The sequence below is a fragment of the Geotrypetes seraphini genome, chromosome 7 (assembly GCF_902459505.1).
Source record: "Geotrypetes seraphini chromosome 7, aGeoSer1.1, whole genome shotgun sequence".
Taxonomy (NCBI): Eukaryota; Metazoa; Chordata; class Amphibia; order Gymnophiona; family Dermophiidae; genus Geotrypetes; species Geotrypetes seraphini.
Window position 1 is genome coordinate 49,109,674 of NC_047090.1, and position 12,009 is coordinate 49,121,682.

The 12,009-nt window shown below is 47.6% G+C and overlaps 1 protein-coding gene across 17 annotated transcripts in view; it reads right to left on the reverse strand.

Moving 5' to 3' along the window:
- MICAL3 (microtubule associated monooxygenase, calponin and LIM domain containing 3) overlaps nucleotides 1-12,009 on the reverse strand; it is a 711,269-nt gene that overhangs the window by 170,192 nt on the left and 529,068 nt on the right. Inside the window, exon 31 of one of the 17 annotated variants that reach the window (XM_033950905.1) lies at nucleotides 11,244-11,290. The exons of the other annotated variants lie outside the window; for them this stretch is intronic. Within the exon in view, the coding sequence (XP_033806796.1) occupies nucleotides 11,259-11,290 (32 nt within the window). The 3' untranslated portion in view covers nucleotides 11,244-11,258. Of the gene's footprint in view, nucleotides 1-11,243; nucleotides 11,291-12,009 lie in introns of those variants that run through there. 17 annotated transcript variants of the gene reach the window in all.

Genomic DNA, 12,009 nt, shown 5'->3' on the forward strand with positions numbered 1-12,009 from the left:
GGCAGACGAAACCCAGGATCCACAAGGCGACACCGCGGAAGGACCTAGTTGAGGAACCACACAAGAGGAGGAGACCGTGACTTACCGAGACCCCGAGGGTGAGACACCTCACTACACCGAGGACACGGACCTGAGACAGAGGAGGTTGCTGAGGAAAGGGAAGTCTGCTATTGTGGTGGGAGACTCGATCTTGAGAGAGGTAGATAGTCACGTAGCTGGAGGAAGGGAGGATCGGCTAGTGACTTGTCTCCCAGGGGCCAAGACACGAGACGTCACTGATAGGATCGAGAGGATCCTGGACGGAGCAGAGACAGAGGAGACTGCGGTGATAATTCACGTCGGAACAAATGATGTGAGCCGGAGGAACTTCAGCATGGCCACGCTGACTGACCAGTTCAGGGTCCTGGGACGAAAACTGAAGCGGAGTAGCCGGAGGATAGCATTCTCGGAGATCCTGCCTGTGCCGAGAGCAGATGCAAAAAGGCAGGCAGACCTCCAGGCTGTGAATGCATGGTTGAGGAGATGGTGCCAGGAGGAGGGCTTCCACTTTCTAAGGAACTGGACGTCCTTCTGGGGAAAGAGTAAGCTCTACCGGCGGGACGGCCTGCACCTGAGCACAGAGGGAACTAGACTACTGGCTACCAATGTGAGGAAGGAGATCGAGAGGGCTTTAAACTGAGGAGAGGGGGAAAGCCGACAGCTGATCTGATGTTGACGCTTCGGACAACAGTATCCAGAACAGATGCTGAACGGGCTGACTGCACGGAGGAAGTAGAGAGACCAGTGGATCTCAGGATCAGACAGCGAGGGAAACAACAGGTAAAGGGAGCTTGCTGGATGGAGACTAAGGGGCTTGGAGACACAGGGGGACTGGGTGGCAAGAGGACGAAAGCTGAGGGCATTTTAGGGGCTACACAAGGCGAGGGGGATCGAACAGAGGCCGGGGCCCAGGAGGGGGCAAGAAAACCCAGAGGAAAAGCGGTGAAGTGGGGTGGCAGAAATGTGGGGAAGCTGAAAGCTACGAGGGTAAAGGCAAAGGGCAAAACAGAAGTACAGGGAACAGGAGAGGCGGCCCAGGTGAATGCAGAGGTGAATACAGAGGTGAATGCAGAGGTGGAGGAAAAACGACGGGACCTGCGGTGCTTATACGCAAATGCAAGAAGCCTCATGGCCAAGATGGATGAACTAGAGGTCGTGGCCAAGGGGGAAGACCTGGATATAATTGGAATTACAGAAACATGGTGGACAGAGGAGAATCAATGGGATGTGGCGCTGCCGGGGTACAAGCTCTACAGGAGAGACAGGACCCACAAGAAGGGGGGAGGCATAGCACTATATATAAAGGACTCTATCAACTCGGTCGGGATGGATATGGCAACGAAGGCAGAGGGGCTGGAATCGCTATGGGTCAAATTGCCGGGAAACAAGGGTGCAGGCATAAAACTGGGGCTGTACTATCGCCCACCTGGCATGCCGGAAGGACTCGGACACGATCTGGAAGCGGAACTGAGACAGGAGTGCAGGACTGGAAGTGTAACAGTGATGGGGGACTTCAACTACCCAGGGATAGACTGGAGTACAGGTCACTCCAACTGCACTAGGGAAACAGGATTTGTAGAAGCTGTGAGGGACTGCTTCATGGAGCAACTGGTCAGGGAACCGATGCGGGGGAGTGCTACCCTTGACCTCATCCTGAACGGATTAGGGGGGCCTGCAAGAGGGGTAGAAGTGGGAGGACCACTAGGCAACAGCGACCACAATGCGATCAGATTCACATTAGAAAGGGGGACACCCATAGTAAGGAGAACCGCAACAACTGTGCTCAACTTCAAGAAAGGGAACTATGTTGCTATGAGGGAAATGGTGGGGAGGAAGCTCAGAAACATCTTTAGGATGGAGACTGTGGAAAGCGCCTGGACCCTATTCAGGGACACCCTGCAGGAAGCACAAAAAACGTACGTCCCCAGTTTCAGGAAAGGCTGCAAGAACAAGCGGTCAAAGGACCCGATTTGGATCTCAGCAGAAGTAAAGAAGGCAATAAATGACAAAAAAGTATCTTTCCGGAGATGAAAAAAGGATCCAACGGAGGAAAATCACCAGGCGCACAGGAAATGCCAAAAAGAATGCCACCGAGAGGTTAGAAAAGCAAAAGGGAAATACGAAGAGGGGCTGGCCAGGGAAGCAAAAAACTTCAAGGCATTCTTCAGTTATGTAAAGGGGAAACGACCAGCGAGAGAGGAGGTGGGGCCGTTGGACGATGGGGATAGGAAGGGAGTGATTAAGGAGGATAAAGAGGTAGCTGAGAGGTTGAACACGTTCTTCTCGTCAGTTTTCACGAGAGAAGACACATCTAATATACCGGACTCAGAGGAGCTCATGAGTGGGGAACAGGCTGAAAAATTGGAGCACATAGAGGTAAGTAAGGAAGATGTCCTCAAACAGATAGACAGGTTAAAATGCGGCAAATCACCGACGGGATCCACCCAAGGGTTCTGAAGGAACTAAGACAAGAAATAGCGGGCACAATCCAGCATGTTTGTAACCTATCCTTGAAAACTGGAGAGGTACCAGATTACTGGAAATTAGCGAATGTCACACCTATCTTCAAGAAGGGATCGAGGGGTGACCCCGGGAACTACAGGCCGGTGAGCCTGACTTCAATTATAGGGAAGATGGTGGAAGCTATGATAAAGGACGGCATTTGCGAGCACATTGAGAGAAATGGCCTACTGAGAACAAGCCAGCACGGATTCTGTAAGGGAAGGTCGTGCCTAACGAACCTTCTGTACTTCTTTGAGGGGATAAGCAGTCGGGTGGACAATGGGGAACCCATCGACATCATTTACCTCGATTTTCAAAAGGCTTTCGACAAGGTACCACATGAAAGGCTGCTTAGGAAACTGTGGAACCACGGGGTGGGAGGGGATGTGCACAGATGGATCGAGCACTGGTTGTCGGGTAGACTGCAGAGGGTCGGAGTAAAGGGCCAATATTCTGACTGGAGGGGAGTCACGAGCGGTGTGCCACAGGGATCGGTGCTGGGGCCGTTACTCTTCAACATATTTATCAATGACCTGGAAAAGGAGGCAAAGTGCGAGGTTATAAAATTTGCAGACGATACCAAACTGTGCGGCAGAGTTAGCTCCAGGGAGGAGTGTGAGGACTTGCAAAGGGACATAGACAAGCTGGAAGACTGGGCAAACAAATGGCAAATGCGCTTTAATGTGGAAAAATGCAAGGTTATGCATATAGGGAAAAAGAACCCGTTGTTCAACTACAAATTGGGGGGGGCATTGTTGGGAGAAAGCAATCTTGAGAGAGACTTGGGTGTGCTGGTGGATGCATCACTGAAGCCATCTGCACAGTGCTCAGCGGCCTCAAAAAAAGCCAACAGGAGGCTGGGCATCATAAAGAGGGGCATAACTACCAGGACGCGGGAAGTCATCATGCCACTGTATCGAGCGATGGTGCGTCCGCATCTGGAATACTGCGTTCAATATTGGTCGCCGTACCTCAAGAAAGACATGGAGGTACTTGAGAGAGTCCAAAGGAGAGCAACGAAACTGGTAAGAGGGCTGGAACACTACCCATATGCTGAGAGGTTGGATAGGCTGGGGCTCTTCTCTCTGGAAAAAAGGAGGCTCAGGGGTGATATGATAGAGACCTTCAAAATCATGAGGGGCATAGAGAGGGTGGATAGGGACAGATTCTTCAGGCTGAAGGGGACAACAGGTACGAGGGGGCATTCGGAGAAACTGAAGGGAGATAGGTTCAAAACGAATGCAAGGAAGTTTTTTTTCACCCAGAGGGTCGTGGACACTTGGAATGCGCTACCGGAGGAAGTGATCAGGCAGAGTACGGTACAGGGATTCAAACAGAGACTGGATGGATTCCTGAGGGATAAAGGGATCGTGGGATACTGAGAAAGCTAACCAGAAAATAAATGTAGAAACCCAACCAGGTCGTGCAGGTGCAAGACCGGAGGGCTAGGACTTTGATAGGAAGATAGGACTCAATTAGGAAACCAAGGAGGCATGGGGGCCCCTTCTGGTGATTTAGACAGGTCGTGAACTGTTTGGGCCGCCGCGGGAGCGGACTGCTGGGCAGGATGGACCTATGGTCTGACCCGGCGGAGGCACTGCTTATGTTCTTACAGTGTTTATCTACAACTTTCCATCTCTTTCCCTCAACACCAGCTCTCCCATTGTCCTTCCTTGTTCTCTAGTCTTTTACTATTTTCTTTCTTTCCCTGCCATCCAGCATCTCTTTTGTGTCTCCCTCTACCACCATCTAGCATTGCGTGTGTGTCTCTTCCCCACCCTGCCATCCAGTATCTCCTCTCTCACCCCCCACCATTACATCTGACCTTCTGTCTCTCCCTCCGCCCATGGCATGCCTCACCCCCTCCCCCTTTAACCATTATTACAACCATTGTTCATATGATATAGATTATTGTTGGTTCAAATGCCAGTTTTTACTATTTGTTGTTTTTTTTTCCTTTATCGATTCCAGGTACATTTTTTATTATTTACATTTGGTCCACTGTTTCTCTACAGCTTTGCTTGTTTACTTTCCCCTTCACCATTGCCCCTTTCTTTCTCCCTTGCTCCCCCATGTACATAAGAACATAAGAATTGCCACTGCTGGGTCAGACCATCATGTCCAGCAGTCCGCTCATACGGCGGCCTTTAGGTCAAAGACCAGTGCCCTAACAGAAACTAACCTTACCTGCGTACATTCCAGTTTAGCAGGAACTTGTCTAACTTTGTCTTGAATCCCTGGAGGGTGTTTTTCTCTATAACAGCCTCCGGAAGAGCGTTCCAGTTTTCCACCACTCTCTGGGTAAAGAACTTCCTTACATTTGTACGGAATCTATCCCCTTTTAACTTTAGAGAGTGCCCTCTTGTTCTCTCTACCTTGGAGAGGGTGAACAACCTGTCTTTATCTACTAAGTCTATTCCCTTCATTATCTTGAATGTTTCGATCATGTCCCCTCTCAGTCTCCTCTTTTCAAGGGAGAAGAGGCCCAGTTTCTTTAATCTCTCATTGTACATAAGTATTACCCTCCCCCATCCTCAACCCAGCATTAATTTATCTGTATGCCTCTCTTCCCCCTTGGCATCCAGTGTTGCCCCTGCCTCTCTCTTTTTCACCATCCAGCACAGAGGAAGCTGAAGTCCACTATAAACCAGATATTATCGTTTAATTCCCCCTGCCCTTAGGATAAATTTTCCTTTAGAAACTGTTTTCTATAAAGCTAGGTGAGGGGCAGGTCAGGAGAATTCACTTCAGCCAACAAGCAGAGGATTACATCATGATGGATAGAGTGAGAAAGAGATAAGAGGAGTTGGAACCTATGGTTTGCCAATCAATGTGTGATGGATTCTTCCTGGAAGGGGTGGAAACCTCTGGTAGTTGAGACATTAGATGAGCATGAAGGGGGCTGCCTCTGAATTAATGGTCTCTGAGGAAGGCTATAACCCTAATCTGTATGAGTCAAAATCAATGGAAATGGGAAAATAAAGCAGCAATGAATATGCTCAGAGGAAAAGCAAGACAGTTCACCATTTTGGTTTCCTTTTAGCACTGACCAACTTGCAATCATATAGGTGTTAGAGGGGGAGGGAACAACAAGCAATAGCCATCTCAGTCATGAGCAGATAGAGGGTATGCTAGCTCTTTTTGTGTTGACTAAGTCAAAAAATAGTCAAGGGCCAATAAACTCAACAATTCTCATATGTTGAGTGACTACAAATAGTTGATACAGTGTTTGAAAGAAGTCACTCTATAAAGTCTTATGAAAATGACCTGTATGTAATTCTTATCCACTCCTAATCGAACTCTGCTCAGAGACATGAAGGCAGTTACCACCGCCTCACCACTCAATCATTGCAGTGTTCAAAATGGGTCAGAACTGTTGCTAATATTTATTGCTTAAACTTATGCTTATATTTTGAAAGCTTAAGAATATATTTCAAATTTGAGAGACTTAGTTTATAAGTATCTCTGGTTCCGACATGCCACGTTTCGATTACTGCTTCAGGGAACCGATATTCAAATTCAACTTTTTCAAAGGGTGTTGTCTCACGAACTTTGCATGAAGTCACTTTTTCGCATGCGGCTTATTTCCTCTCAATACTGCATGCATTAAAATCATTCGTAAGAATCAGAGTGAGCGAATTTTTTTTTTTTTAAAGGTCAGTGCAGACGTTATAATTCTTTTTGAATATATGACCCTCAACAGTGTATTACCTTGGTATCATATGCAAAATTGTCATGCTATGCTATTAAAGGAATCTTGAATCTGAGCTCACATTATACCACACCTCCCCCCCCTACAGCTCTAAACCTCGCCAGGAACTCCTACTCCTACTGTAAATCAGCATCCCAGCCTTCCCTACCCTAAAACATCACCCGGGATTCCTCCCCTCTGAGTTACTTCTGGGACTCCTATAATTTACACCTCCTGGGCTCCTCCTCCTTAAGACTCATACAGGAACTACGCCCCTTTTAGTCACACCCCTCGCCCATCTCTGTCAGGCTTCGGGATTACTCTTCCTCTAACCACGCCTCCCGGGACCCCTCTCTGCTGCTGACGCGTACGGTTCCAGGCAGCTGCACTCATGTTCTCCCTTTCTGTCTTGCTTCTCTTCTGTTTTCTGCTGACTGCACATGCGGAGGCACGGAGTTTCAATGCGCATGCGCGACTAAGGGTTTTATTATTATTGATGACTCTACAACAGTCCCTTCTGCTGTCCACTCTGGTTGACTCTTTCTAGATTTTATCTATTTTATCCTCTACTTGGAATTTGTTCACACTGCCATCATTAGTTACTTTTTCAAAAACTTTGGCCACTGTGAATCTGACAGTTTGATCATTAGATCCCATTCAAACAGTATAGCTTTCATAGCTACCTTCCTTTGGTCCTTTCTAAACTTGCTGAGAATGTATTTTCACATTTGCTTGCCTATGTTGAATTCACATCTATCCTTCATCCACAGCAACAGAATGGATTATAATACTGAAACAGCGTTAGTCTCTTTACTCAGTGAAATTCATGGAAATCTTAACTTTTGTCAGATAGCAATATTAATTTCTATGGACTTATCCATAGCATTTGATTTGGTCAATCACTAACATTTCATTATACATTTTTCATCTTTTCTGCAGGGTCATTTATTTGCAGTTTCTTTTGATTCCAAGTTTCTAAGTTTATTAACAATTTGATTAATCACCTACTAAATAATAACTCCCTCTTTTATAAAACTGCGATAGCAGTTTCTAGCGTGGGGAGCCATGCTGAATGGCCTGAGCTGCTCCCGACACTCACAGGAACTCAATGAAAACCTGACTGGCTAGTGGTCCTTCAGGACAGAGTTGGGGACCACTGATCTAGAAGACATACAAGCACAATGCTTGCATTCACCCTGGTTTTGATCCATATCCAATGCACAACAGACATTTGAAGAAAGTACTGAAGTTTTGGATTGATCTACTGCATTTTGTTGAAAATCAGGATCTACGTGATAAAGCGTAAATATAGCTTTAAAAGGTCGGAAACAGCTTTCTGGGCTATCACATTGTTCTGAAACCAGACCAAGGAGCTGTGGACTGAATGGACAAAAAAAAAAAAAAAAGTACAAGAGAACAATCCAGGACCGAAGCCTGAGAAATGAAAGGTGGAGAAGCCACATGGAGCTCTTTCAGAACATCATCTGTAAAAAGGTAGACAGAAGCCTGTTTAAAAATCTGCGAAGAAGGGTCAGCACCCAAATCTGGATGCTGAGGGCGGCCAAGGAGACAGTCTCAGCAAAGGCATCAGCCGGATCCAAAATAAAAACAGTGGCAGGAGACAGAAAAATCATAATACCTGCATGGCAACTACTGCAATCGAGGTCTGGCACAGCCAGATGAGAGGGCTCCTGAACAGGAAGCTTCACCACAAGAGCAACAGACCAAAAAAGCCCCAACATGCCTGTCGGCTGCGTCAAACAAGCAGCGTCTGAGGAATACGCCTTTTAGAGGAACCAAATAAAATCCAGTGACAAGGTCCATTCTGCAACCATGGTAGGGTTCTGTTGTGGTACATGCTCAGCGCCAAAAGAGTCCCTAGACTTGGAACACAGGCGTTTTGTATCAGATTTCAGGGCGGCCTCTGGGTGACATTTTCTTCAGAAGGCACGGACCCAGGCCAGCTTCCCAGCCCAAGATTATTCAGAGAAGGTGAAGACCGAAGCTCTTGCCCCCTCCCAGCGTGCTACAATACACAATCACTGATCCAGCGCCAATCCAGTGCAATCAATGTCTACATTCAACAGATTAGGGGCTGGGGAGGCAGAAATAAAAATTAGAAAAAAAAGATTGATTTTAAAATCCAGGAACGCCGCTGTCATGAATTTGTGCCAAAAACAGCAAAAATAAACAAAAAACAAAAATAAAAAAATAACAATTTGGGGTCTGGAGAGGTAGGGGACCTGAACTAGTGAGTTGCGCGGGGACAGAAATCCCACCTGTCCCCACCCATCCCCGTGAGGAATCCCATCCGTCCCCACCCGTCCCCGCGAGGAATCCCCTCCGTCCCCGTGAGGAATCCCCTCCGTCCCTATAAACTTCAGAAATAGTTATTTCATTTAATTATGCTACTGAATTAAAGGCTCTGGTAGAAACCCATTTACAAATAAGCAAAAAGACTTTATTAATTTGGAAATATTAATTGGGAAGAATACATACTTTGTAAACGGGTTTCTACCAGAGCCTCTTTTGTTTATAAATTTTTATCAACACAACTAATATACTACTTTATCCTGAAGCAAAAAAAAAAAAAAGAAATAGAATTCTTTTCCTACCTTTGTTGCCTGGTTTCTGCTTTCCTCATATTCTCATTCAGTTCCTTCCATCCGCTGTCTCTCTTCCTTCTGCGTCTTCCATTTGCTCTGTTACTGTGCCTCTCCCTTTCTCCCCCCTTCCAAATTGGTCTGGCACCCATCTTCTTCCCTCCGTTCCCCCAATAGTCTGGCATCTCTGTCTTCTTCCCTGCCAGCGTCTTCTCCCCACTCTCTCTTCCCCATTTCCTTTCAGCGTCCTTCTCCCCCCCATCTTCCCCATGTCCTGTTAGCGTCCTTCTCCCCCCTCTGTCTTCCCCATGTCCTTTCAGTGTCCTTCTCCCCCCTCTGTCTTCCCCATGTCCTTCTCCCCCCTCTGTCTTCCCCATGTCCTTTCAGCGTCCTTCTCCCCCCTCTATCTTCCCCATGTCCTTTCAGCGTCCTTCTCCCTCTCTGTCTTCCCCATGGCCTTTCAGCGTCCTTCTCCACCCCCCCCCCCCCGTCTTCCCCATGTCCTTTCAGCGTCCTTCTCCACCCCTTTGTCTTCCCCATGTGCTTTCAGTGTCCTTCTCCCACCGTCTTCCCCATGTCCTGTCAGCGTCCTTCTCCCCCTTCTATCTTCCACAAATGCTTTCAGTGTCCTTCCCCCCCCGTCTTCCCCATGGCCTTTCAGCGTCGTTCTCCACCCCTTTGTCTTCCCCAGTGCTTTCAGCGTCCTTCTCCCCCCCTCCTTCTCTCCCGCCCCGGGTGCAGCACAGCCGGCCAGGTCCCCTTACTTTTGTGGCGCTTCCCCGACCGACCGACCGACAACAGCCCCGGTCTGACAAACCTCCCTGCCCTTAACCGCGAATCTAAATTTCCTTCTTACAGCTGCTGTAAGAAGGTAATTTAGATTCGCGGTTAAAGGCAGGGAGGTTTGTCGGACCAGGGCTGTTGTCGGTCGGTCGGGGAAGTGCCACAAAAGTAAGGGGACCTGGCCGGCTGTGCTGCACCTGGGGCGGGGCGGACCGCCCCCTCCCTTGGTAGCCACTCAAGCCGCGAGGCTACTCCTCCTTACCTACCCTGCCTGCAGCACAGAGCCGAACGGAAGTCTTCCCGACGTCAGCGCTGACATTGGAGGGAGGGAGGGCTTTGTTTAAGTCCTCCCTCCCCTCCGACGTCAGCGCTGATGTCGGGAAGACTTCCGTTCGGCTCTGTGCTGCAAGCAGAGCAGGTAGGGAGAAAAGCCGCTTGACTTAGTACATCCAGCCCCGCAGGAACCCCGCAACCCTAGGGGGTGTCCCCACGGGATCCCCACGACCCTAGGGGGCGTCCCCACGGGATCCCCGTGACCCGAAGGGGGAACCCGCGGGATGCCCACGGGTCCCGCGGGATTCCCATCGTCCCCATTCCCGTGCAGCTCTCTAACCTGAACCCTATCCTCAGAAACTGTAAAAAACGACTTTAAAATTGTTTTACAAGCCACCCCCCCCCCCCCCCCCCCGAAGTTCTCATAGGTGATAATGCCAGACTGTCAGTAGCTTTACACAGCATTAGAGTGCAGGAAAAGGATTTTCTGCCTCAGGAACAGCTCCGAATGGTTCCAGACTTGAAATCTTCGGACTGCCAGCTGGCCAGACACCAACTATGACTTCCATCCCCCACAGATCCTCGTTCACATGGTTGGGGGGAGGGGCGGAAAGGCAGCCTGCACCTTGAAACCCAGGTGGGTTTCACTTCAGATGCATACAGCCTACGCTTGAAACCTGTGACTAGGTCACCGGTAAGCAGACTCCCAGGGGAAGGGGCCCCGAGTCTAGAAATGGTGGCACCCAATAGGCTGGTTTCACAGATCCACCACAGCTTCTCTGAGAAGCAGCAGTCCAGGACTGCATCCTTTCCTGACAGGGGACCACTGGGAAGGGGTCTCCAGACACTGAAGCCACTGAGGTAATGAACTTTAAGCAAAAAAAAATAAGAAGCAGACTTCTGCATGGATTGCTTGCAGAAATTGTAACTGGATATGTTTAGTAACTCTCAGGCTAAGGGGGTGGTGCATGTGCTCAGAAAAGTTGTGGATTTCTGCAACTTCCAGATTGCGGGTTGGAACAGAACACCTAGCATATGGAATTTGGAAGGGTTGTAACAGAAGTACTATGTGAGACTATCTTCTAATCTAGGTATAGTAAAAGGGTAGAACAACTTCAAAATAAATCATAAGATATCCTCATCTTGGTTATCTACAATTAATTAGTTTGCATCTGCCAGATATAAAGCAGCAGCAAATAAAGATTTTCTCTCTCAAATAACATGGGGAGCAGAAAAGTTACTATTGCAAACTGGATCATATTCCTATCATTCACTCACTCTAATGTAAGGAACCTGAATATAGTCAACTGGATGTGGTTAGGTTATTGATCAAAACCATGGCTTGTCCCCAAAGATCAGCAGCTTCTTCAGCTAAACACTTGATGTTCTTTATTCATTTCTTTCGTTGCAAGTGAAGGAGAGAGAGGTACAAGTAGGACAAACATGAAATGTACTCAGAAAACAAATTCTAAAAGTTGCAATAATTATCGACATCTTCTTGGGGTGCCTTTACAAATAAATGAAACTACTAGAATGAACCAAGGTGGCACCTTGCCAGGAATGGAATAGTGCAATGAATTTTTTTGTGTTTTTTAAAAATTAATTTTACTTCTGCATGAAGTTGAATACTTATTTATTTGACCTTTGCATTAACAGCCTCCAGATGCAGCACAGCAGAGCAAGCATTATATTTTTTTTAAAAAAAAGGATAGGTTCAATCTAAGCATAAAGAGAGCATGCACTGTGCAAACCTCACCTTGCAAAGATCTACTAGTGCATTTAGGGCTCCTTTTATAAAGGTGCATTAGGGCCTTAACGCGTGGAATAGTGCACGCTAAAATGCCGCGCGTGCTAGCCGCTACCGCCTCCTTTTAAGCAGGTGGTAATTTTTCAGCTAGCGTGTGCTAATCTTATGCGCACGCTAAAAATGCTAGCGCACTTTAGTAAAAGGAGCCCTTAGTCCATTGCCTGGAGTAGTTTAATGATATAGGCAAATGCATGTTAGGAATTATATCTAGATAATGTTACCTATGTCACACATTACCCAAGCAATACTTGAACCACAATCTCAGATGTTAAAAGGCAAATATGTTAGGCAATTTTCCCAAAACTTCAAAA